This window comes from Camelus dromedarius, chromosome 8 (genome assembly GCF_036321535.1).
Source record: "Camelus dromedarius isolate mCamDro1 chromosome 8, mCamDro1.pat, whole genome shotgun sequence".
Classification (NCBI taxonomy): domain Eukaryota; kingdom Metazoa; phylum Chordata; class Mammalia; order Artiodactyla; family Camelidae; genus Camelus; species Camelus dromedarius.
Window position 1 is genome coordinate 80858787 of NC_087443.1, and position 20183 is coordinate 80878969.

The 20183-nt window shown below is 53.3% G+C and overlaps 1 protein-coding gene across 4 annotated transcripts in view; it reads left to right on the forward strand.

The window, feature by feature from the left end:
* Positions 1–20183, forward strand: part of MGMT (O-6-methylguanine-DNA methyltransferase) — a 230936-nt gene that overhangs the window by 30149 nt on the left and 180604 nt on the right. For all 4 annotated transcript variants that reach the window (XM_031461997.2, XM_064488542.1, XM_010993022.3 and 1 more), the window contains exon 2: positions 13641–13777. In XM_031461997.2, coding sequence (XP_031317857.1) covers positions 13653–13777 — 125 coding nt within the window. In that variant the 5' untranslated portion in view covers positions 13641–13652. The remainder of the gene's footprint in view (positions 1–13640; positions 13778–20183) is intronic.

The window sequence follows — 20183 nt, forward strand, 5'->3', positions numbered from 1 at the left end:
GTCTTTGAGGGGAAGAATCTGTCCCCTTCTCCGGAGAGATAATTAGTTCTTAGGGTATACAGTTGTTGAAGAATTTACTGTGAAGTAAGAGACTGGTATTTTATTCTTGCATTTATTAGTATTTAATCAAACGGAAAGTGCACTTTTGGTCTGGAAATCTTGGCTTCAGCGTTAGGATTAGACTGAATTATTGTTGAAAGAGTAAAAGGTACAGAATTACATGTTCAAGTTATCGAGCCACTGGTAGGTTTTGGGCATGACGTAGCTAATGCAGGGCTTAGAATTTCCTGCCTCGGGTAAATCATTCCGAAGCAGCACACTCGTCGGTGGCTGGTGGCCTTGTTGTGGGGATGGCGTCCGTCCCTCCAGGAGCCTTGTGCCATCAAGGCTGGCTCGTTCCCGGCCGCCAGAGCGTAGCCGGAACATAAGGCTGTTCCACTTGGGACACCCAGTCATAAATCACGCCGCGCTTCTACCCGAGAATCCTTCACCGCAGACACTGTGAAACTTATTCTTTATTACGGATAAAGAGGACTTAATTCCGTGGTCCTCGGTCGGGGCCAGGCTTGAGCCCTCCTGCAGACTAGCGGCTGCTCTTTCTAAGCCAGTACTTAAGACATTCCGGAAAAATTTGTAACCACATCTTGCTTGACGTTGTGGAGTCAGAGATAAGGGCGTGAGCATGCGAGACCAGAGGGGCCTTAAGATTTGTTCGTGAGCAGGTGGGAGGGAAGGATCCAGCGGCGCAAAGCCGGGGCAGCTGATCATCACTCCACGTGCGTTTAGGGCGGGAGGAGGCACGCTCTTCCTGCAATGGACTGGAGGGTATTTCTGGCTTTTCAGGTTCTACAGTCTCGTCACGACCACAGCTGACCCTGGACCAGCATGGGAGTGGGGCACCAGCCCCCTGCATGTTTGAAAATCCGGGTGTCACTGATAGTCCCAGTCCGCTCTGTGGTTCTGCAGCCGGGGACTCAGCCAAGCGCAGATCACGCATCCTCCTGCGTTTACTGTTGACAAACGCCTGCGTGTCAGCGGACCTGCGCGGTTCAGACCCGGGATGTCCGAGGGTCAGCTGTGCCGACAAGAGCTGCCGCCACAGGACACAACGAGCCTGGCTACCTTCTAGTGAAGCTGTATTCGAGACTGAAATTGGAATTTCATATCATTTTCACGTGTCAGGATGTGTTTCCTTGGACTTTCCCCCACTACTGAGAAACGCCCTGCACCCCGCCCGCCCCTGGTCATTGGCAGGCGTTCAGGTGCCTGAGCTCTGCACCCGCAGGCGTCCCGGCTGCTCAGGCCCGGCTCAGGTGCATCCTCTAGAACGTGCGGATCCACCCAGGGAAATGCTGATGGGCAGGGGGGGAGGGCCAGGCTGCTTATGGGCTAGTGGGTCCTGGCAGCCTCCCGGCCTTGGGCGGGGCACAGTTCCGTAGGCCTCCCCAAAAGCTACAGTTGGTTCACATCCCGAGTGTGGGGATGCTCTTCCGGGCCATTTGCTGGCGCTGTCTCCTGAGGGTTTCAGCGGAGCCTGTTACAGAATCTGGACCTCACTGTACACACCGGGCTGGATGAATCGGTGCAGACAGAGATTTGGTGACTGAACCTGGGGAAAGGGTTATAGTGATTCCCTTGTGTAAGCTGATTCTGTCACTGACACACAGGCGCTCGTTTTTAACATCCAAATCTATCCATATGCAGGTGGGAGACTTTATTAACTAGGACTTTTTCCCCAGGGCTTGATTGCAAACAGGCATGTGATGCTTCGATACTGCGGGGGCTTTACTGGGGTGGGGAGGACTGTGAATCCCATCTGCTGTGGGGAAGAGACGTTTGGGAGCTTTGCACCTTGCACTGTCCGGCTGGTCCAGGAAGCATGTGCTCCCCCAGAGTCCACGGTGACCACGGGCAGGCCGCCCTGTGCTGCTCTGGAACAGGGGCCTCTGGGGTCTGGCTGCTTTGCCTCGTGGGACAAGTTGTGTCTCTCAGATTCTCCCACATGTTCCAACATGTTACTTATTCTCTAAGAAGTCAGCCAAACGGCCCCGCTGTAGAGGCCTGTGAAGAAGGTTATTTTCTGCCGTGACGTATTTAAGCTGAAGCTTCCCAGGGCGTGCCAGGTTTAAGGGCTGACACTTCATGCTGAGCAGCAGCAGCCGCCCCTTTGCTCCTCTGGGACGGGCTGTCACTGAGCGGCCCGGGCTTCCTGGTGCCGGGACGCGGGAACACGCGCGGGCTGTGAGAGTTGTGCCCTTGACAGGGCGAGCCACAGGGCCCGTGCGGGGGGCCCCGGGGGCCAGAGCTCCCCGGTCAGACCCCGCGGTCAGGGCAGCTCTCCCACCTTCCTGGAGATGGCTCCCTCGTCGCTGTTGGCAACGTATGCAGCTCACGGGTACTGGACAGTGAGGGAGAATATGGTATTTTTCATGTTTTCCCTTCACAGTGAGCTATACGCGGATCGTCCTGGGTCCTCCCTGCAGTTCCGTGGGCGGGAGTGACGCAGGGCTGCAGTGAGGCCTGGGGAGGCCGGGGCCTGCGCATCAGCCTGCTGGTCGGGTCCTGAAGGCGGGTGTGGACCCTGCGCCGCAGGGCGTGTTCTGTGCGGAGGACACGGGGTTTCCCAGTCCATGCTCGGGGGGCAAGAGTGGGACTCAGGGATCCCCATGGGGCTCAGGCTCCACGTGGGGCCCAGGGTTCCCTCAGAGCTTGGGGTCCACGCGGGGCCCAGGGTTCCCTGCATCGCGGAATCGGCCGCTCTCCCCACGGTGGCTGAGAACACAGAGGGGCTTTTAATAGTCAAAGGACCTGGCGGAGCGGGGCTGTGGGCTTTGGACCTGCGAGGAGGTTGCGCCGGGTTCTGAGCAGCAGGTTCCGAGGTGCACGCTCCTGCTCGGGTTTGGCTGCAGTTGCCCGGCCTGGTGTCCCCCGCGCTGCCCAGGAACCCGTGGGGAGGCCGGTCAGGTCCCTGTGTGGTCCCACCCCCAGCAGACCTGCCCCGTTGTGGGCACCACTCACCCCTCGGGAAGGAGCTGTGAGCAGGGAGGTGGGGGGCGCAGGGCCTGGGAGCCGCACAGAGTCACCAACGGCCGAGACCAGACCAGAGCTCCAAGGCCTCCCGCCAACCTCACGCCCCTTTCTGGGGACCCAGCGCCGGGGGGTGCTGGGCTGGTTAGACCCCTTAGGACCACACTGGGCCCTGAGGACAGGCTCCGCTGGGTGGAGGTGACCTGCGATGTGCTGGCTTCCCTGGTCCAGGTTCCTGCAGCTCCAGGGGGTGCTTAATGTCCCCCCTGGGTGCTGGCCCCTCGCTGTGCTCAGAGACCCCAGCAGTTCGGTGGGCGAGAAGCAGGTAGGAGGGGCCGTTCTGCCAAATGAAGGGTTGTTGGCTGCTGTTCCAGATCCTGCTCTGATGGCTGTCAGTGCAGACTTCACACCTCACCTCTGATCCTGGGCTCCTTGTGGAAGGTCTGGGCTTCACTTGTTCTTGAAACCTGCTTCCTCTGATCATCTGTGCATCTGGTGTCCTGGATGGTGACCCATTTGTGGTTAAAGACCAGTTTTTCCTTCTCTAAGTACTCAGAGCTTACTTCCGTGAATTGCCTAAAAAGGACTGAAGCAGAATCACCTGAACAAACAGTGCCTTAGAGCAGGACCTCTCCCACCTTCTCCCAAAGAGCCCTCAGAGCAGGGGCAGACGGGTGGTGACTGCCAGCTTCCGAGGGTCTGGGAGCCCAGCAGTGGGAACCCTGCTTACAGTCTCCTCGGCTACCTTAACGAAATTGGGATTGTGGTTTTCCTGTTTTATCGTCATGTTGCTGTAAAATTTTTTTCCTCCACAAAATTAATTAGCCAGCATGGTGTGCAGCGTGTGACTGTGTGTGCACTGGCCCACACCGTGTGTGCTGAGCGTGCACACTGAGGTGTGAGCACTTTGACACCAGTGCCTTGCATTTCACGGAGAGTCTGCGTGTGGGTTTGACTCTGGTCTGTGATGCCCTGGTTGGGGGGAAGCTTTGTAGGGAGCATTTTAAAGAGATAAGTGACAGTTACTAGTAAACTTCTAGAAAGACTTCTGTAGGTCTTACTGTTCGGGGTTCTGGCATCATGCGCCAGTTTTTGGCTAGATCCAAAGAGATTTTAAACTGTTGGAATGAAATGTGAGCAGCAGTCTCACCCGGAAACATTTTCCAAACGTGCTTGAGGCTTCAGGAGGTTTCTGGAGCAGTTTGTCAAACGGTTGATGCACTTGCTCTTTGTGTGTTCTGTTTCTTTTACACACACACACAGGTTTGTATTCTCACTGCCCTGTAACTAATTCTTGTTTTATTACACAGATGTAAAACAGTGTTTGAGCTTCAGAACAGAAAAGTAGTTACCTTCTTGCGTTGCTCAGACTTGGTTTGATAACATGAACAAAAATGAAGAGTTTGGGAAAGAAAACCCAGTTTTATTTTAAGTATAACTTTTAAATGTCGTCAGTGCCTGTTTTTATGTAGAAATGGTTGTTTTAAAGACCAGTGGACAAGTTTCCTTAGATGTCCCTCTAAGGTGGCGGCTCTGACGGGCAGATGTTTTCACGTCTGTTTTATAAGGCGCGCTCTTCAGGTGACGTGGGATGCTGAGACGCACGTGCGCGTGGTGCTGTGGCAGCCGTTCTCCACCCTGGCCCCGAGCTCCCCAGCCCTCGTTAGGTTCTTCACAACCAAGGCATCGCTAATCAGGAAGGTGCTCAGCAGGGCTGTGTCCAGTGATCAGAATCAAAGAGGCACAGGTCCCAGACCCAGGGCGTCCTTGTGTAAGCGCAGAGCGGGGAGAACGTGGCATTTGTGGGAGTCCCACACAAGCAGTTTTTGGTTTGGACGTTTAGCTGTGTAACTGATGCAGAATGGCTCCTCCCTTTGTGTGCACATAGCTAGGTTCACGGAAACTCAGCAGCAAGCAGGGAGCACCATTTTCCTCATGGGTCAGCCCCACAACAGGGGCTTTGAATGATTCTTTTCTTAATTAGTAAACTTTATGTTTTTCAGAGGAGTTTTAGGTTCACAGCAAAACTGAGCAAAAGATACAGAGTTTCCGTACACTTCCTGCCCCAACCCGTGCATAGCCCGCCCCCCACTATCGCCACCCCCGCCGGATGGCACATTTGACCGTGTTTACGTCTTGCTGGTGCGCTCTCTGTGGGTTTTGACCGATGTGGTGTCATGTATCCACCGGTGCTTCGTCCTGCGCAATAGTCTCACTGCCCTGAAAATCCCGTGCACCCCTTACCCATCCCCTCCTCCCCCCGCCCCGGGAACCGCTCCTCTTTTTACTGTCTCCAAAGAACTGGGATCCCAGAGTGGGCAGCCTCTTCAGATTGGCTTCTTTCACGTGGTACTAGGCACTTAACGTTTCTTCCGTGTCTTTCCGTGGCTGGACACCGCGTTACTTTTTAGCGATGAATATAATACACCAGCGTCTGGAGGAGCCGCAGTTTATCTAGCCGTTTTCCTACTGAAGGGCATCCTGGTGGCTTCCTGGTTTTGGCCGCTGTGAAGAAAGCTGCCATAAACACCCGTTTGCAGATTTTTGTGTAGATAGAGAGGGATGTTTTTGCACAACTTTGGATGCACTCTGAGTTCGACATGCCAGATGGCAGCACCATTTTGTTTGGCAAAATCATTTCAACCTAACTGAACCCTTTTTGGTTGTTGGAGTGTAATGAGGAGCCCAGGCTCTGCCTGTCTTTTGTTGCCTGTGACCTGGCAGGTCTGTGCTGGGGAGGCCCTGGCTCGTGGCGCGGTGAGCCAGGCCTCAGGCGGCCTCGCCTTCTCCCCAGCAGTTTCCTTCTCGACTTTTACACCTGGTGGGGGTCAGCCCCACCCTCGCCCATCTCCCACCCTCCCTCGGCCCAGTTTCTTACGAGGTGATGGTGTGAATATTTGTTCTCTTCCGGGGGTTTGACATGTGTTTTTTTTGCTAATTAAGAGAATCCGTCCAGCCCGATGGTCGGGTGGGCTGACCTCAGCGCCGAGGACCAGAGGGGCTTCCCTGACGCGCTCTCCTTGTTCTCTGCTCAGCAGGGAGGTTGTAAAACAGCTGGCTTTCATTTCATGACGGCCCTGTTGGTGTCATGAGGGGCAGAGATGGGTCCTCCCCGCCCCTCGGTCGGTTCTCAGGGTGCCAGCGAGCTCCCACTTGGCACACCCAGCTCCGGGAAACACTGAAGCTGCCGAGACGGGCGCCCCGGGCAGGCCTGGTGTGCGGCCGTGGGCCCTGAGCCCCTGACCTCTGGGGAGGTGACAGTAGCAAACGTCTCGGCAGCTTGTTTGGACCCTGCTTGTAAGAAGGCAGCCTCTTGATGGGCATTTTCAGTGCGTAGGATACTGATACTGGAAACGGTTACAAGTGAAAGGTGCAGGATTGATTGTGAAGACGGTTGTGGGAAGGACAGTTTTTAGACAGGTGTGGACGGCCTGGGAAACTACAAGCAAAGGGGAAAGAAGACAGTTTCTGTTTATGGATTTCTTGCTTTTCATAATGGGAACCCGGCCTCTGGCGCCAATTGCTTAATTCAGAACATTAAACGCCATTCATGTTAAAAGGGAGATGAAACGAAATTCACTTCGTTTTTCAGCAGTCTCCAAATAGCCATGAAAAATCATTTTTTTCCTGCCACAAATTAGTGTCGGCCACTTTGTGGCTTCAGTGATGATGCAGGGGGCCGGCTCCTGGGCTCTGTCAGGCCCTTGGCTGGGGCCACAGGGCTTGTGCTCCAGGAGAGTGGGAGGGGGGAGCCTGGCAGTGCAACCCCGTTTGCGTCCTGAGTGTAACCTGCGGTCTGGTCCCCGTGAGTGCGGGGAGGCAGGCGGTACCGGACTCACGGGCTCTGCTCAGGAACGCGGTCTTACACGGCGTGAGCAGCCCTCGTCTGCTCTCAGTGAATATTCAGAGAGCTGGCTTGTTGGCGCCTCTAGTCTAGTTCTCAAAGCCCTGAACACTTGGGTTTGGCCCCTGACAGAGCGCTTTCTCCCTGTCCCCTACCCTGGCGGGGCCCCCCAGGCCTCTGCTCCAGGGCTGGTCCCGCGGGGCCAGTTGGCTGCTTCGGGCAGAAGCCTGAGGTCGCTGCTCCCCGGACAGTCCCCTGGTAAGCAGCTGGTGCTTAGGGCTCATAGATGATTGGGTTTTTTAAATTTCCACCTCCACTTTCTGGCTTGGAAACACGGCCAGCTGTTAGCTGAGCGGACTCTTTGTCATTCAGCCCCAGGACCACTGCACACATCGTGACCCTGCTCCTCATGGATGTGGGTACAGTGTCCCAGACACAGTGCACCCCTTCTGTGCCGCTGACGTCCTTGGGGTCTCGGTGCTGCCACTGCCCACGCTGGTGCTCGGCGCTCCAGCAGCTGCCGTGGCGGCTCCTCTCGGACCTGGGTCCTCTCCCTTCTGGGGCTGCCACTGCCTCCATTCACAGACACCTGCATCCGCCCCGGCACCCGGGCCTCAGCGTGTGCAGGTCTGCCTGCCAGGGACTCGCCTCTCCTTCACCCTCCCCCGAAAACTCTGACTTGGCCTTTTTATGTCGGCACCTCCTCCAGGAAGCATCAGGTCCCCAGACCCGCAGCTGCAGGCTCCCATAATCCTGGATTTCTCCTTCTGAGTCCTTACCTCAAGTATGATTCAGTGATTCGGGTAGTTAGCTCATGTGTTCAGCAGGTATGTACGAGCATCTGTGATGCATTCTAAGTGCTGGCATACAGCAGGAGACCAGTTAGAACTACTCCGACTTGAAGAAAACAGGAAATCCTCAGAACACTGGCTTGAAACAAATGGGCTTTCTTTTCCTTGTGCAAGGAGAAGTTATCAGCAGACAACACTGCTGTGGTAGTGGCTCACAGTGTCAGGGCTGGGGCTCTCCAGTCTCTTGGCTCTTGCCTCATGTTCACCAGATGGTTGCCACAGCTCCAGCCATCACATCTGCCATGTCAAGGAAGGAAGAAAGGTGAGGAGATGGTGCCAGCCACATAGGATTTTTTTTTTTAATCAAAACAAGACCTGTCAGCAAACTTCTAATTATTGGCCAGAGTTGTCACAACATTTGCTACCTGTATTGGAGCTTAAGGCAATGCATAGCAAATAAACAAAGTACATCTAGTGTAATTTCGTGTGATCTAAGTGCTATAAAGGATGGGAGCTAAGGGATGGAGGAGCTGGACTATCTCAGGGTTTCTCTGAGATGAGACGGTGCTGTTTGAGCAGGGTTGGGAGCTAAGTGGCAGAGGCCCCTGTGCCATATGTGAAGGGGAGGCATTTCAAGAAGCATGAGTGGCAGGTGCAAAGGCCCTGAAGCAAGAAGGACACCTGTGTGTGTGCGGAGCAGCGAGAGAAGAGTGGATTGGGGGTCCTGGTCAGAGATGAGGTCAGGCAGGAAGGGAGGACCCCAGGTTGTTGGGGGCTGTTGCGGCCACATGTGTAGGGCCTTGTGGCCAGAAAGAAGGACCTGATTTGTTTTCATGTTTCTTCATTTTATTCAACCTTTTTTTTAAACTAAAAAAAAAAAAATGTTCATACCTCTGAGTATTTATTTCACTCAGAAAAGTATCAACAGTCCTTTATTTTTTTTTACATGTGTGAGCTTATGAGACATAGTAAATGCAGAACATTTGCTGTCTTCACCTGCACTTCATGTTACACTGGATTTTAATACAATTTTTTTTATCCTCATAAAAGGAATTCACGTTTACTGTAGAAAACTCAGAAAATGCAGGTAAGAGCAGAAATATTTTAAATCATTCTGCTGTACCTTTATCGATTTTTCTAAAATGAACTTTTGTTTTGGAATAGCATTAGATTTACAGAAAAGCTGCAAAGACGGTGCAGCGCGATTTGCTTTTGGTGGCTGGTTTTTCTCCCCAAGTGGAGCGCGTTTGCCTGGTTCTAGCTGCAAGCCCTCAGCCCAATGGCTCGTGCATAGGCGCACTCAAGTGTTCATTAAGCATTTATTTACTAGTATTTGTTCATGGCTTGTCCTTCACTCTCCCTTCTGCTCCTGGGCTCTCGGGCTCTTCGTTCCTTGGTGGGTGATCTCCGAGATCTCCTCCGTGACACCCCACCTCTGTGCCTGCCCGTTCCTGACACGCCTGTCCCAGGGACCTCGGGAAAGGCAGACCTGGTGGATTTTGCCCTTGTTTGAAGCACTGGGGCTTCTCAGGGACAAAGCCGGCCTCAAAACCTCCCCTCAGAGCCCCTGGGCCTCGCCACCTGCCTCCCCGGCTCTGCTGCCGGGCTGTTGGCCTCAGCCGCTTTCCCTCGTGCATCCTCCCCCGCCAGCTACTCATTGTCATTCGGGTCTCTGTGCGGATGGCACTGTCTTCAAACCTGTTCGTGGCTCTCCCGTGGCAGCTGCCCTCCCTGCCTGGTGGCAGCCTCCCTGCGGGTCCCGCGAGGCTGCCTACTTGGCCCTGGACTTGGCGCTTGGTGGGTGGTGGCTGTGGATATTGCAGAGTCCACATGAGCAAGTGTCTCCACCGGGCCTTGTTCCCTTCTTAGCTCACTTCCTGGGGTCACCACCGTGGCCTTCTCCAGGCTGGGGGTAGTTGATGAAACTCCAGGTGGGATTTCATCCTTGGGGCCTGGCAGAGCGTGGGGACGTCGCTGTGGGGGGCATCGGGCAGGTCTGTCACACACATGGCTCAGAATTCCATCGGCTTCTTTGTGCCACGTCGTGCACGGTGGCCCCGTGTGTGTTCGGCATCGTTGCTTTCCAGGCAGTGCTTCCCCCAGCCTGTGCTGAGCCGTCCTCGCTCCCCGACGCGCTTGCCTGCCTTGAAGCCTCACTCTTCTGGCTCCCTGGTTGCTAGCCTCTGCGGGCCCCTCCTGGCGTCTGTGACACCCCCATCTCGTCTGCAGCCCACCCCTTACCTCTCCGCCCGGCCTGCCAGCCCGCGGGACCTGCCATTTCTGCCCGGGCTTCCTGGCAGCACACACCGCCCGCTTCCCTCACAGCCCAGCGCGCCCGTCCTGGGCCTGCGCTGCCCAGCACACAGTAGGCTCAGTGTTCAGCTGGTCTTTACCTTTGCCCATGGAAGGTCTCTATGCTGAATGTCCTCGTTGTCCACAGGGAAGAAGGCTGTGCACGGTTTGTGTGGTGTCTCAGATGTCAGCTCTGGCGGGGTTGATAGAAAATTATGTAAAAATTGCAGCTTTTCTCTTTTTGGCAGAGTACCCGTTGGTGGATTATGGTGCATTATTTTTGACTAGCGCTGGTGCTGCTAATGGGCTTAAGACCCAGAGGTGCTCGTGAAAGTACAGCCCGGCCAGGCAAAGTCCGAAGGAGCCGGGTGTGGGTACCAGGCCTGAGTCTCAGGGGAGGTGGATCAGGGAACCCTCACTTCAGGGAAACGGAAGTGGGTCTCATCTCTATTCCGTTTAACCGATAAGGAAGTCTAAGCGCCACTTTGTCGGATGTCGCACTAACTGATGACCCGCTGAGTGGACGCGGCTGGGACTGACACCTGCCGCTTGTTCAGGACTCAGATTTTGAACTTGACGGTTGTTCCCATTAGGGACAGATTGCCTCTTGTTGGTTCTTGGCATGGTTTAAATGGGGCCTCCCTCGCTTTGTGATTGACTCAGGGTGGCCAGGGCTGGTTCTCAGTGTGATGAGGCAGCCTGTGCTCGGGGCGTGCTTTTAGACCAGGTGGTCCAGGGCCATTGCCCTGTCGCTGGTCACAGGGCAGCGCGGCGGCTTCAAGCCAAGCTTCTGAGTCCTCTCCGTCCAGTGTGGAGATGCCGGAGCTGAGGCCAGGGCGTGACTTGGTTCAGAGGCAGCCCTTCCAGCTCAAGCTGTGCCAGGGTTGGCCGGCAGCCCTCCCCCTCATTCCAGGCTGACAGCCTCCAAAGTGCAGGCTGTCCAGGCTGTGCTTGGAGTCTGGCGGCTGGGATGGCTTGGTGATGTGCAAGGCCCTTCCCCCGGAGGAGCGAGGGGTACTGAGCTCTCCAGAGACCTGGTCCTCCCTCCCAGGTGGGGGGAATCCTCACGCCCCTGCACCTGCAGTCACCTCATCGCCTCGTCCCTGGCCTGCTCTGCACACCTGACTGAGTCTGCCCAGCCCTTCCTCGGAGCAGGAGTGAGGGCTGGGGGTGTGCCGTGCAGGACAGAGTTCCTTTGCAGGCTGCAGAGGTGCCTGGCCCACCCACCCCACTCACAGCCTTTCCTGTGTTCTCCAGCTGGACTCACAGAACAGCCCAGTGAGGTTGGTGGAGTCAGAATTATTATTCCTATTTTATTGATGAGAAACTGAGGCTGGGAAGGGGAGTGGACATCTAACGTTCGACCTTTCTCCCTGTTGCATGCGTGCCGGTCTGAACTTCTGCAGCAGTGCTGGGGCTATGTCCTTTCACGGGGCTGACATGGACAAAGCCCTCCCAGCCGCTGTCCCTTTTCCCAGCCACTCGGCAGCAGCACACACTGGCCTGGCCCCCGTGCCAGCTCTGGGCTCCGGCCTGGGCCTTGAATCCTGGGACAAGTGACAGGGAGTCGGGCAGCGGGGACTTGATGGTGGCTGCAGCATCCTGTTTCGAGCGGCTGTGGTGGCCCCAGTGCCCGCTGCGTGCCTGCAGTCCCCGGTTGTCCCACAGGTGTTTCCTGAGGCTGGGTGTGGCTCTGGCTGGACTGTAGCCAGTCCGGGTTTCTACGGTTTTCTGAGCCTGCTTCTCCAGCCTTCCCAGAAGTTCTGGGAGTCACCTACAGGGCAGCCTTTTGGTAAATTGCTTTTGTGCTTAAATTAGCCAGTATCAGTTTCTGATGCTTGTCATCGGGAGTCCTGCCTGAGATGGGCTCGGGGAGGCCTGAGCCAGGGCCCTGACTGAGCCGGGATCTGCTGAGAATCGGCCTTCAGCCGCTGAGGAGGCCGCTTGACCTCTTCAGGGCACAGACACGTGCCTTTCTGCGGGGCTGTCGAGAGGGCAGAGGAGGGGATCGTGTGTGGTATTAGGAGCAGGCGGGAGGCACAGCGGAGGGAAGAGAACCTCCAGGTGGGGTGATGGGGTGTGTTGAGGTTTCGCAGTAAAGCAGACAGCAGGCCGAGTGGTGCAAGCTGGACAGTCTAAGTGAGGGGACTCGGATATGGGAACCCGCACAGCACGGGAGGAGCGCTGAGGACTTAGGGCTGCGGGCCGGCCAGTCCACTCTGCCTCTGGGGCGCGAAGGCAGCACAGCCCACCTGCCAACAGGGAGCAAGGCTACGTCCCAATAAAACTTTATTTACAAAGGCAGCTGCTGGGCCGGGTTTGGCCCGTGGGGGCAGTTTGCTGACTCTGCTGTAACCCCTTCATGTAGTTAGCGGTGATGTGTTGTTCGAGGTGAGGGGTGGTTGGAGTTGGGAGAGCCCTGGTGTGATGGTGGCCCAGAGTCGTCCTTTTTGGGGAGGTGGGAGTCGGTGAGGGTGTCTGGGAGGATCAGGTGGACACGAGAGAGCTGAAAATGAGGAGAGCCGACATGCAGGTGCATGAGGGGCCAGGGGTGCATGGCACCAGGGAGTGGGGGAGCTCCTGGGATGAAGCCTGGGTTGGGTGGGGGCAGGGTGGATCGTGGTGCCATTGGCCGAGTGCCACGTACAGGGAAGGACAGTTTTGGACAAGTTCACCTGAAGTGCTTCCAGGACAGAGAAGTGGAGACAGCGAGTCCGCAGCCCTCCTTCTCGCCCAGAGCTCAGAGGGAGGCCTGGCGGGGCAGCGAGGGCCGGGGGGCGCTCAGCCTGTGCTTGGGGGCTGACATCCAGGGTGGCGCTCTGGGAAGTGCTGGCATAGAGGTTCTGCCCGGGAGATGTGTGCCCCGGGGACGTTTGTGGGACCCAGGGAGGGTGTTGTGGGGGGAGGAGGCACTCCAGGCCCGTTCTGGTCCAGGGAGGCTTCCCCAGAACCCCTCTTCTCGCCTCCCGTCTGGTCAGAGTGGTTTTTATGAAACGCCAATTTCCCTAAACCTTGGTGCCGGCTTCTTAGGGCTCTTAGTGCCTCCTTTCTTTGAAACCTTTGCAATACTGACCGAAATTAGTACCTGTCAGAATGGTTAACGTGGAGGATACATCATAGGGCAGTTTTTGTACGTTTCTTTCAGCGTCAATAAAAGATACCTGCTTTCCAAAGCATGCGTGTTTTAGCCCAACGTCCACGCGCCCTCAACCACTTAACAACGCAGGTCCGCCGTGTTAAGTGCTGAGTTAAATCTACGTTTCCATGATTCATAATGATTTATTCTTAAACGTACTTTATTCAGAATGTCATGGTTTGTCTTCAGTTTTCGTTGCAAAAATTAATTGTTGGTAATTGTTTTACTTTCAGTAGTTTTAGGTACTGTTTAACGGGACCTCTTATTTCGGCCTTAACTCTGCATTGGTTAAAGATAGGAACAGAGAGAAACCAAAGGAGTGAGAGGAGAGTGGGCTGTTGGCCGGCTGCTCTGGGTAATTAAGGCAGTTTTCTGTCTTCGAAGTAACTGTATTGTAAAAAGGACACATTACATGATTAAATTCCAAAAGTGGGCGGTGGGAAGCTTTGGAAGAAGTTTTGTGTCTTAAACGCGTGTGTGTCTGTTGCACTTTGCAAGTGACCCAGCTCTTTAAGGTGTGTGTAGCTTCAAAAATGGTTTTTCTTTTCAGGTCCTTGGGAGGATGGAGAGGACCTGTGAAGTGAAATACAAAGTGATGGACAGCCCTTTGGGGAAGATTGAGCTCTCTGGTTGTGAGCAGGGTCTGCACGGGATCAGACTGCGCTGCCAGAAGACCCCGGGCACTGAGTGAGTGAGCGTCCGCGTGACACCCCCCACGTGCCGTTTGTTCAGAGCAGCAGAGAGGAGGAGTGTGGTTATTGCTCGTTCTCCATCGATCGCGGGGTGACACTACCCATCGCAAAAAGTAGCGTCTCTAAAGGTGATGGGCCGTGGTTGTTCGTTTTCAGCTTGCAGCCTGGGAGCCCTCCACCTCCCGTTAACCACGGGGACGGAACCGGTAACTAGTAGCCCAGTACGTGTGAGTGGTGTGTATGTTTCCAGAGGGGCTGATTGCCTGTGACTGTGAACTCTGTGATTCTTCAGCAAGTGGGATGTGGGGAGCTCTCTGGAAGTTTGGTGACAGGAAGCTGCTGGCCTGATCTTGTTTAAATCAGGACCAGGCTTTGCTGGTCATCGGCTTGCCAGGTGAGTTTTGTACCAAAGCCTGAGAACTGCTTAGTCAGGCGGTCCCGGGCCCCCTTGGATACGGTGTCCGACTGCTGGCGTGTGTGCAGCTGAGAGGGGAGGACACGACGTTCCCTTTTCAGCATGAAGTGAGGGTATTGCCGATTCAGACGGAACACGTTTCTTTTTTTTGAACGCGCTCCACTGTATTTCTTTAATTGCCAAAACAAAAAATTGGAAGCACTCCTTAATGATTTGTCCTGAAATGTACCGTTCAGTTTCCTCCATTCATTGATTGTGAGTGGAAGTTGTGTTAAAATTGCAGTCCTTGTTATTTCTGCAGAAGAGGGCGAACCACCCACTCCTCGGCTCAGTGTTTGTCTTAACTGGCCAATAAACACAGTGCCAGGAACATTAGATACAGAAAATACATACGAAACATAAAAATTGATTTTAATGGACCCCTGTCAGAGCTGGCCATAATGAGCACAAACGCAGTAATAAATACCAGTTTTCGCCTCCTCTGTCGAGATTTTTCCTGTCGAGCTGCATGTTACAATCAATAGTCTTTTTTAAGACCAAAAAAAATCAAACCTTTGAACTATATGAATACACTCTTCTCTATTTCTATGAGAACCAGCTGGCTGCAGTGCTCAGAAAATCACAGGCACCAAATAATTTGTAGGGAAAATGTCATTTTGTCTTTTAGCATGTTCAGTTGCACAATAAATCACAGAAATTATGTGTTGAATTTTTTTTTTTATAAAGACACTCCTTAAAGTGAATTTGGGGAAGAGAGGGCTGGGGGGAGAAAACCCGCTTTAAATGCCCACTGTGAATTGAGAACAGAGTGAGGGTGAGACTCAGCTCTGCTTCTGCTCTGAGTACTTCCTGCTTCAAGTTAGGATTGGGTTCATCTGTGGAAAACAGGGTCCTCCGGGTAACGGCTTAATACAGTGCAGCTGACTTCTCTGCGGAAGATGTGCCTGTGGGTGAGCCGTGAGTGTGCGTCTGCTGGTGGCACGGTCACTGAGAGCCTGCCTCCCCCCGTCCACAGCTTTCATTCCTGCATCTTCAGGCTGTGGTCCTTGTCCTGAGCCTTCAGGCCCAAATCTGGGGTGCAGGTGGCCACACTCACATTCCCAGCAGCGGGTGGAGGAGAAGGGTCCTCTCACCTCATTGGCCACACCATGCTGGACACATGGAGGTTGTCCTGTCCAGAGTCAGGGACTCTGTGTGGAAGGGAGAAGTGGGAAGTGGTTTGGGGGCACCAGCTGTCTGTTACGTATGGTTAATTTTGGGGAGGGAGATTTCAAAGTTAGAGAATAGCATAAAATTATCTGTATGAATACTCGTTAACACTTTATTTCATTTTTAAAAAGGTAAAAATTACATGATAAATAAAATGCATAGACTTTTAAGTGCAAAGTTCTGTGGGTTTTGACATATGTGTACAGCGCCCACCAACACAAACCAGGATATAAAACCCTCTGGAAAGTTCCACTGGGCTCCCTTCCTGCCACCCCTCCCTGTTGGCATCCGCTGCTCTGCTTTCTCTCGCGTCGGACGGATTTTCCTTGCTCTTGAACTTCACATAAATGCAGCCTTACAGCACGTGCTCTTTTTATACTGAGTTCAACAGTGTTTTCGAGGTTTGCCCGTGTTGTTTTGTGTGTCAGTAAGTAGTTCCTTCTTTGTTATTAAGTATTGGCTTGTTGTGCGAATATACCAGAGGTTTGTATTCAGTGCCCTGTTGCTGGGCGTTTGAGTTGTCCAGTTTGGGGCTGCTGTGCCTAAAACTGCTGTGAATAGTCTCGTTCAAGCCCCTTTGTGGACGTGTTTCCATTTCCCTCGAGTGCGTCCCTTGCCGTGGACTTGCTGGATTGCGTGGCACATGGTTGTTTAGCCTCGTCAGCAGTTACCAGCACTTGCCCCGGAGCTGACGATTCACGTTCCCACCCGGAAGGCACGGGGCCTCTCTGACTCCGCGCTCTCGCCGTTCTCGGGGGTGTGAAGTGTCCGCTCTCGTGGTGGTGGCGGCGGAAACCTGCCCTTTCCTGTTGGCGTACTTTGAACGCCGTTGTCAGTAAGCTTTCATCGTGAGGCAAATCTCTTTCCCGTTTTTACCTGGTGTTTTCTTGGCTCTTGTTGTCGTTCTGTGGCTCTGCTTACACGTCACCGATCGGGTGTAGGAACTGATCGTTTTCTCACAGTTGGAGGTTTCTGTTTTTATTTTTCTAATAACGGCTTTCAATGAGTAGAAGCCTTTAATTTTGAGGAAAACCAAAATGTTTTCCTTTCTGTCCAGTATATTTTGTGTATATTATTAAGACTATCAAATATATTAAGAAATATTTGCCTACTGTAATTTCACGAATATGTTCTTTTATAATTCTCTGAAAAATATTACAATGTTAGCCTTTTGTGTTTAGCCGTGTGTTCCACTGGCTTGAGTGAGATACTCAGGTTTTCCCACAGTTCCTTAGTTGTTTCAGCCTTACTTGTTGGGGGAGAAAAACGATTCCTTTCCCCGCAGAATCACCTTGGTGCTTTTGTCAGAAATCGTCGGCCATACATGTGTGGTTGTATACGTCTGGACGCTGTTTCGTTGAACCAATTTTTGTGTCTGTCCTGGGCCAGTACATCACTGACTCGATCATGCAGCTTTGTGGCAAGTCTTGAATTAAGGTAATGTGAGTCCTCCAACTTCTTTTTTCTTTTTTGCCCAGAAGGTTGTCTTGGTTTCTGGGTCTCAGTTTGCCGTGTTACTTTTAGAATCAAGGTGTCACTGTCTCCAAAAACGCCTGTTGGGGTTCTGAATGGGAGTCCACTGAATCTGTGTATCAGTTTGGGGAGGGTCGCCCCTTGTACTGAAATTTCTGGCTCATGACTGTGGTTTGTCTCCGCGTTTGTTGAGGTCTCTTTACTTTCTCTCAGTGCTGTTTTGTAGTTTCCAGCTGAAAGATCTTGCGTGTCTTTTATAAAACCGATTTCTGAATACTCTGTTTCTGATGGCGTTCTAAATCAGTTTAACTTTTTCTAACCTTTGAACAGTTGCTGCTGGCATGTAACACTTGAGTTGTGCATGTTGGTCCTGTTCTGCCATCTCCCTCAATTCACTTCCCAGTTCTAGGGGTTGTTTTGTAGTTTGCTTAGGAGTTTCTCTATGGAAAATCGCGATGTCTGTGAGTAAGCACGATCTGCTTCTCCCCTTCTGACCTTTGTTTCTAATTTCTTTTCCTTTGCTGCACTGGCTAGAAGCTCCAGGATGACGCTGAACAGAAGTCATGACAGTGGGCGTCCTTCCCTTGTCGCATCTGGGGGAACTGCCACCCTTGTGGACTTTCATGGGCATCCTTCTTCGCACTGAGAATGCTTCCCCAGTCTGTTGAATTTTGCTAAATGGTTTTTGTACACGTGTCAACATAATGATATTTTTCTCCTTCATTCTTTAAATGCTACGTAAGTTAATTTTAGAATTTTAAACCAATCTTGAAATGCTGTACATCACTTAATTCATGGCATCATCTTTTTTTCCCGTACATATTACTGGTTTGAATTTGCTATTTTGTTTAGGATTTAGAGGTTTAAGTTCATGAGGGATGTTCATCTGTAATTCTTCTGCTAATGTGTTTGTGAGGTTTTGGTGTTGGGGTGGTTCTGACCACGCAAGATGAGTTTAGAAGTGTTCCCTCTTCTACTGTCCAAGAGTCATCTGAGGGAAGTTCTTCCTCAAGTTGGATGCCATCTGGGTCTGGTAGCAAGGCTTCTGATCAGAACCCCCGTTGTCTGAGAGACATGCCACCTCACCCTCCTCGGGGGGCTCTCCCTCCACTTGGCTTTTTGCAGGCAGAGCCGTGCATACCCTCCAAGGCCTGCCCTCTGGCTCTGCTGATGTGGAGGACAGGGGCCGAGGGGACCTCACAGCATCCTGAAGGCTCCAGGTGCCCGTTGTCACCCTCCTTCCTGAGCCCTGGTGAGTCCTGGGCTCTTCATTTCCTCCGACACCAGGCTGCTGCTTCTGCAGGTGCATTGGACATCGGCCCCAACGTCCACAGTGAGATTCCTTTGCACTTCTGTGCAGAGTATTCCCCCGCTTCCCATGGAGTCCATTTACCCATGGATGTGACTTCTATGGCGGAGCACTGACTTCTGTGTGGGCTGTGTTACTCACCTTTCCTAAAAATAAAAATGAGTGAAGGATACCAGTTTGGAAAGCATTACAATCGTCTCAGCTTTATGACTTCCAGCCAGTGTCAGGCTTCCATTAACAGCTGTCGTATTGCAGAGTCACTGCTTTCCCAAGAGTTTGGCTGATTTCTCGCTGCACCATCTTCCTGTGACGACAGCGCTCTGGCCTCATCACTCCCACAAGGTCTGAGTCTGATGAGAAAGGCAGGAGGACGTATTTGTTTTTCTGATGTTGTCTGGGGCTTGCTTAGTTTCTGTAATGCTGCTGGTTGTATTTGATGATGTGAAAATGGACTGTACAACGTGGGCCACGCTTAACGTTACAAGGTAGCGGTCCGACCTCTGGATCTGGGAAGCAAGAGAGAACTGTGTGTACTTCACGTCTGCCAAAGAGCTACCTTTGCTTTTCATTTTAAAATTTCTTCTACGTAAAGCTTTATAGAACAATGCAGAAATGCAAAGTGAGAAAGTTAATAGTCCAGCCACACTAAGCGATTGTAAGACTGTCTATATTTAGAAAATTTTAAAATGCCATTTTTACTTGATCGGCACGTGTGGTGTCTTAGTGGTTGGGGGCAGTGTCGTCATTCCTGCCTCCTGGCACCTTGCCTGGTGCTGAGGGTGGGGAGGGGCACGTGGTCAGGTCTTACCCTCCTCCGACGACTTGGGTGGCTGGCTGCCCAGGGGGACGGGTGTGGGCCTGGACCCTCTGGGACCTGAGAGGGTGTCACTGCAGGGCCTCTGTGCTCTCCCTAGGGACAGAGGGGAGTCACCTGCCTCATTGGACACATGGCCGATTTTCACCCCTCAGTGTACCAAGGTCATCCCTCCACTGCAAGAGTGCAGATACCCGGCAGGCCTGTCAGTTTGAGCGGATAGTGAGTGATGGTTTCCGCTCGCATTTGCTGCTTTCCTGCCCATCGTTAAATATTTCCAGTTACTGAGTGGACATCAGGAGAACATGAGGACGTGCGGGGCCTGTGTGGGTGGCTGACCCCCATGCTGGCCTGGGCCCGCCGCATGCTCCCCCCCACTCGGTGCCGCTCGGTCTGACCGTTCCCTCTTCTAGATGGCTCCGGAGGGTCCACGTGTCGTGAAACCTTCCCACGTGTTGTCGAAACCTTCTCGACAAATTGGGGAATTTTTATATAGATGCAGGCACTTACTTTATTATAATCGATCTTTCAAGGAAGAGAAGGAAGTGTTGTTAAGGATAAACATTTGAAGAAGTGCCCGTCAGAGAACCTGCGGGCGCCTCACCTGCACGCGCCTCACCTGCTCCGGAGCCGTCTCATCGCAGGTCTTCAGTGGCTCAAAATGATGACTTGTGTTGCGTGTGCTTAACAATGCAGTGACCTTATACTACAGCGTCTTCCTTAAGGAGGTCTCTTGAGTCAGATAAGCATGTTTCTGTGGGGAACTCTTGCCCTGCTCTCTCTGGCTTCAGAGAGATCGTGTTTTTTTAGAACAAGCGTGTGGATGCCCTGGTGATTCTGGAAGGCCCACCCGCCACCAGCGGCTCCTCACCCACATCCGGGGAGCCCGCGGTGTTGACGCCTCGGTGCTCCGGTTCCTGGCGCAGGGTGCGTCATCAGCGGGGTGCACGGTGGCTCCTGTGTTACCAGCACACTGTGCCTGTTCTCTACTGTCGGGGTCCTTCACGAGTGAGGCGGTGGCGTCCTCTTCCAGGCTGGTGGCTGAAGAGGCGGGAGGGGAGCCGGGATGTGTCTCTTAAGAGAATCTCAAGGGGGGTTCCCTTGTTCCCAGGACGGGGCAGGTCTGGGGCCTGGGGTGCCGCCTTTGGACATCAGTGAGATACAGGGACGTGCACGGTAGG